Genomic DNA, 6,413 nt, shown 5'->3' on the forward strand with positions numbered 1-6,413 from the left:
AAAAACAGAACTAGTTCTTTTCAAACAGTCTGCAGTGGTCCACAGTTTTTCCTCACTTACCTTATGTGTTCAGAGCATCATAATTATTCATGGCGATGAGTTTAGAAGTGCTTTTCACAACTAGCATGCACTACCTGGACAATAAACAAATTTGAAGTACGGTACATTGGTGAAGTAAATATAGATGATCAATGATAATATTGAAACCAAATCATGAAACAGAATTATCCCGAAAAAACTATTCTAAATGTACAAAATACTTTTTAGAAAATCAATTGCGATACAGTAAATACATAACAAAATGCAACACTTAAGTAGTTAGTGTGCGTCTACAATGAGGTATAGAAGTTCATAATTCAACCTTCTACAGCTCTGATCTAACTATAGTACAAAAAATTAAGCAAATATTTCCCACTAGTGCAAAGAAAAAGTCTCCACCGTAAATATTGACCCCCAAAAATGATTGTTCCATCTGTCATGTATTGAGCGATAAGTTGATATAGCATTTATCATGACAGGCCTAGGTACAGGAGTGTTAATTGTTGACAAAATGGGCCACTTTTACTTCACACTAAATAATATTTTGTCCGCTCAGTGTGACACCACCTCCTCATCCTAATCAATGCTTTTCTCATAACAGATGTTCCGATTCACCATTGTAATTTTCACTCATGGAGATCAGCTCCCGGAGAACACAGACATCTTGGAGTTTGTGGAGAACACTGAGCTGGCCAAGCTGGTGCAGGCCTGCGGGGGGCGCTGTCACGTGGTCGACAACAAGTACTGGACCAAAGATCAGCAAAAGGAAGACCCACAGCGGAGCAATGAGTTTCAGGTAAGATTTAGGGCTTAATGATTATGACTTTTGTCTGTTCTGTGCAGTGGTGGGTAGTTCTCAATTACATTTACTCAGTTACATTTAATTGAGTAACTTTTGTAATTGTACTTTTCAGAGTACTTTCACTGCTACTTAAGTAAGAATTTTGTTGAAGTAACAGTACTCTTACTTGAGTAAACATGTTGGTTCCTCTTCCGACTGTAAGTGAATCTACAAGTGACAAAAGCTTTATCTTGACAATATTAAATTATTTGAACAGCACTCCTTCAGATGATTTATTTTTTCACATTTTTGTGTCTGTCCTTTGAAAATAACAGATTTTGTGCATTGTTTAGTTATTTTTTTAGTTTTCCTTCAAATAAGTTTAACTCCAAATGATATAATTATAATTATAATAGATGTTATGTTCCGACAGTTCCTCTTTTAAGTCACTCTTAATTGAGTAGTACTTTTACTTTTTTTCAAATACTTACTTGAGTAATTTATTGGACCACTACTTTGTACTTTCTACTTGAGAAATAATATTTTGAAGTAACATCACAGGTTTCTGCAGAATCAATGAGTGAAGCACTAAACCCTGTTAATCTGAGATGAGATAAATTTGATTTCATTTGTAAATAATAGATGACCAATGAGTTCCTTTCATTTCACATGTATCACTGAAAATAACAGATCTGATTGGACGACCGGGCTTGAGACGCAACGGAGGACGAGGGGATCAGACTGATATCAATCTGTAGAAAAAATACAGAGAGATATTATTCTGGATTTGCCAGGCAAATTAATGATACTTTTTTGAAGTTTAAATTAAATGGAAATTACTTCCATATTATTTTGTTTCTGAATTTTGTTTTTATGATTGTATTGTGACCTGAATAATCATGACTACTAATTAACGTAATCATCTTGACACCCCTAGGTGGAAGCGATCCTGAATACTGTGGAGAAAATGGTTGATGAAAACCAGAAGTATTTAAGCAATGATGCTTTGGAACAAGTAGAGCATGATATTCAGACAGAGCAGAGCCGCATTCACACTGACAGCGGCTTGAGCCTGGAGGAGAGCAGAGAGCAGGCCAAAAACTCTCTCCTCGATAGATACATAGACCAAGCAACAAGATGCCCGCCTTATGCCAAATATGCTGCAGTTATGACTGGAGTAGCAGGTGTGGCACTGGTAGCTATATTGGTGCTACCAAAAGTGATGAAGTTTTTTGCAGAGAAGCCCCCACTGCCCCTTCCCCTCCCCCTCCCCGTGGTGCCCATAGAGCCCCCTGCTCTGCCAGATCTCCCCCCTGCACCTGAAGTGATCCAAGAGGTTGTCCAAGAGGTTGTCCAAGAGGTTGTCCCACCCGTGATATCCGAGTTTCTGAAGTCCATTCTGACACCACCAGAGGACTACGATCCATTTGACCAATTCAACTAGTCTTAAAGGAACTGTGTAAGATTTTGATTTTAGATTGTCACAAGATAAAAGGTAAACATGTTCAAATCAAATATAGTGACTGATAACAATTATAATGCTGATTTCGTCTTAATTACAAAAATACTACACATGATGGCTAAGTTCTTTATGCTATAATTTGGTGTTTTGGTTCAAGACAATTATAAAATCAGAAAGCAGAATGAGCCTGACTTGAGGTGCTTCAGTCCAGTTGGTTTAAACCTGAAAAAAACTGTCTCTGATCTGAATGGTCACAACCTAAACCCCAGCACCTGCAGCCAGACTCTACAGTTCTTTAATGTAGAGTCTGGCTGCAGGTGCTCTACAGTTCCTAATACCTAAATTAAAACTTACACCAATACAGCAGGTCACTGCTTTTTCATGCAACTTAATGAAAAAGCATATTATGATTTTAAATTCTGTAAACATGACAAAACTGTGCACCCAGATGAGTTTCAAATCAAATATAGCTTTTACTGATAACAATTCTAATGTAGAGTTATTCTTAAATAGAAAACAAGTGGACATGGTAGTCTATTTACCTGTTATAATTTGGTGTTTTGGTTCTCAAGAAGATTATCCACTCAGAAATCTGAATGAGTCTCACAAGGGTTTCAGGGCAGCTGTAGAATAGTAGCTTATCACCACAGAGTATGGAGTGAATGAAAACTGCACTGTATAGCATCTTTGAGTGTTCAAAAAAGCACTACATAAACTGAATACATCAGTACATATCATTTTAATACTGCTATAACTAATTAGAATTTGAGTGCATGTGTAACAGTAACAGCCAGTTACTCATTCGAATGCCCACTAGAGATTATATATATATATAATATATATGGTCTTCCTTTATATATATGGTCTTCTTTTGGTGTTATATATATAATAACACCAAAGGAAGACCAAATCGGTCACTGTTCAAATGCACAACAAACAGATGGTATTTCAGCAAACTCAGATGTGTTAGAAAAACTGAAGTAAAACATGGACAGATGACTAAAAGGGTTTTAAGAGTGAGTATTACACTTCTATGAGGTATTAACTGCTAAAACATAACATTTAGATCACTGTGTTACATTTTATTGTTTTGAAAATGCTGTATTCCCGGAAAACAATGTATTAACACATTTACTAAGTTTCACTTTCATTTTTTGAGGCTGAGTCTCCTCTCCCTTTGCCACTCCCCATTCAGAACGCTATCACAACACAATCAGCGTGCATCCCGCTAATGCAACTACTGCACATCATGACGGGTTTGTCGCGTAGTGTATTGTATCATGCTTCTGTATATTTATGGAGAATTGTCGTGGGAGCATGGATGACGTAGGCTTATGGGCTGAGCATTGGAGAGAATCTGGTTAAACCAGAATCTTACAATTAACCACATGATTTTAATGAGAAAACATATAACATGGCAGCAATAAAAATAATTTGCATAATACTCCTTCTTTAAAAGGAAATAAATCCTCATTTCATTTTGACAGCTCCTTGCCAACTCCTGATATGGTCATTTTCAAGAGTCACAGTAAATTGATGTTCCAGTCTTTTTTCTCCCATCTCCATATCTTCTCCATCTCACTTCCATTCTTCCGCTACTTTTCCTCTCACAGAGCAGGTTTGGGTTGCTGAGTAAGGAGAAGTCCAAATCTTTTCTTTAGCGTGACCCTGTGTCTGGAAAACTTGTCATCTGGAGAAAATCTAGCTGGATGCGCCGAACTGGTTGGCTGACCGTCTGGAGCCACTTTCTATAAAACAAACATGGACATGAATAAGACCCAGTGGAGACACAGGGAGGGCATCTGAAACACAGGAACATTTCAGAACATGTTTGTAGAGGTCTGGACTACAGGGTTAGCTGCTTTTACATAGAATAAGACCCCATAGAGACGGTTTTATTCAGGTTTATAATACCAAACTAATAGCATGTAGATTGAAATTTCGATTTAATAACAGCCCATTTGAACATATGTTTTTATTTTTATCATAACGCACCACTAACGATCAGAACAAATAATTTTTGCAGTATATGGCTATATTTGTTTAACTTTTTGGTTTCAATTCATCATAATATGAATAGTTTTGGTACATATGTAAGTACTGGCATTAAAATGATCCTCAATACTTGTTTTAAAATGCAAGTAAATTACAAGACTGGCAACATCGCAAAATAAATGAAAGTGTATTTATTTCACAACATGAGGTTTGAAATAAATATACACTTTAGCAATCACAACAACAACACGATGCTATCAGCTAACTACCTTTAGCGTGTAGACTGTGTGTACAGGCCACAGTGGCTGGTAGTGCTCAGTATTCAAATACAGAAGATCATAATACTGTATTTACTTGAGTAATTATTTATTTAATTATGCATTTTTACAACAGCTTGAGTAATTTAGTTTTAATGTAAAATATGCTGAATTCATTTTTGGGCTAATGCATTCTCAGTGCAGCAGCTGTAATGCACAGCACACTGGCTTCTATACATATACTGTTACCATGGCTACATATACTGTTAGCTCTCAGCGGATGAACGCACGTGGCTCACTTTGGGAGAGGACCGTGACCCATGAGTCACAGCACTAATCCTCTGATCCACTCACTCTATGGTACTATTAGTCCTGATTTATGTTTATTTATTATCCCGATCATATTTATCGATATTTAAAGGTAATCTTAGTTTAATTAAAAAAAAAAAAAAAGATGCTAAATCGCTATAGATCATATTTTACAGGCTGGTATAGAAGACGCAAAGATGCGCGCGTACTGACGTCAGCGCGTACGTGCGCGATGTTGTTGCCAATCACGTGTTTCAAACATTCTCGTATCTATGCAAACTTTGCAAACCTCGGCTGCGCCAAAAATCTGCATTTGAGAACTTTATTCGACGATTTCTTCGGACAAGACATAACTTTGAGACCCAGACTTCACCCAGACTTCTACGGACCGCCTCCTGACTCCGACTAAGAGACTTCTGGGAGAAAAACACGTGAGGTTTGTGACTTTACAGGTTCACGTTAGTCCTTATGGGGTATTACACAGAATACAACAGATCATGTTTACAGTGAGTTTATACAAAGAAATGTGCGTCCTTGTGCGTTTATGATTTCCTTTTCATACAAAATGAAAATGATTAGGCCACAGACAGAGGCTGATAGTGCTCAGTGCTCAAATACAGCAGATCATAATACTGTATCACTTGAGTATTTATGTATGTATGTATGTATGTATATACTTTTAGTTGACCTGTTATTGAAGAAACAGTACTCTTACTTGAGTTCAAGTTTTGTCTAATTTCTCTTCTCACTGTGAGTAAGATTACAAGTTTTGTTGACAGTACTACACTATTTGAATATTTCTGCTTCTTGCGCTGTTCCTTCAGATACAGTTTTATTTTGTAAATTTTTATGGTCTGTCATTTGAACATACAAGATTTTGTGCATTATTAAAATTCTGGACTTAACCTTAGACTACAAGAAGACCATATATTTTCACCTACTGCTTTTTGCTGTGTTGTACAGGACACTTTAGAGGTCCACACAGTGCGTCAGATGAATGTGTATGTTGAAATAGAGATGTACTCACTAATTGGGTACCTCTTTATAAAAGCACTGTAATATGTCTTCAATGCAAATATAGCTGACCTAAAAACATGACAAATTCACTATATTAGTTCAGGGTAATACATAAGAGTTGGATAAATCAATCAAAATACTGTTGATCAAAATCACTGTTGATCTAGTACTGCAGACATGTTAGACATCGAGAGGCCAAAAAACTGGGTAAGGCCAACTGCCAATGTATTATTTCAAAACATTCACATGCATTTGGGGTTATTAAATACAAAACTAAACGGTACCTTCTAATATAACATGTGTGCAAAGAGCTCAACAATTGTTGTTTTGCCATGTGTGTTCAGCTTTTGGCATAAACTGAAATTTTAGAAACAAACGTGAGAAGCGTTTTGGTCTCTACAGTTTTGTCATTTAGGCCCCTTTTCTTGGGTTTGCTGTGTTCCTTTATGGGAGGCTTGTTTGCTGCATCAGTGTCTGACACAAATGTTTCTCTCCACAGATCTGTGTGAGACACAGCCCAGCTGTGCTCCGGACGTCCAGACCTCCTGCAGGC

General features: G+C 37.0%; 1 protein-coding gene across 1 annotated transcript; it reads left to right on the top strand.

The window, feature by feature from the left end:
- The first annotated feature begins 640 nt into the window (after nt 1-640).
- LOC129457272 (uncharacterized) lies at nt 641-2,264 on the top strand. Its single transcript, XM_055230383.1, has 2 exons — nt 641-835; nt 1,758-2,264. Exons 1-2 carry the CDS (start codon nt 641-643, stop codon nt 2,262-2,264), a joined length of 702 nt encoding a protein of 233 aa, XP_055086358.1.
- Nucleotides 2,265-6,413: the final 4,149 nt, after the last annotated feature.

This window comes from Periophthalmus magnuspinnatus, chromosome 21 (genome assembly GCF_009829125.3).
Source record: "Periophthalmus magnuspinnatus isolate fPerMag1 chromosome 21, fPerMag1.2.pri, whole genome shotgun sequence".
In the NCBI taxonomy this organism is placed as follows: Eukaryota; Metazoa; Chordata; class Actinopteri; order Gobiiformes; family Gobiidae; genus Periophthalmus; species Periophthalmus magnuspinnatus.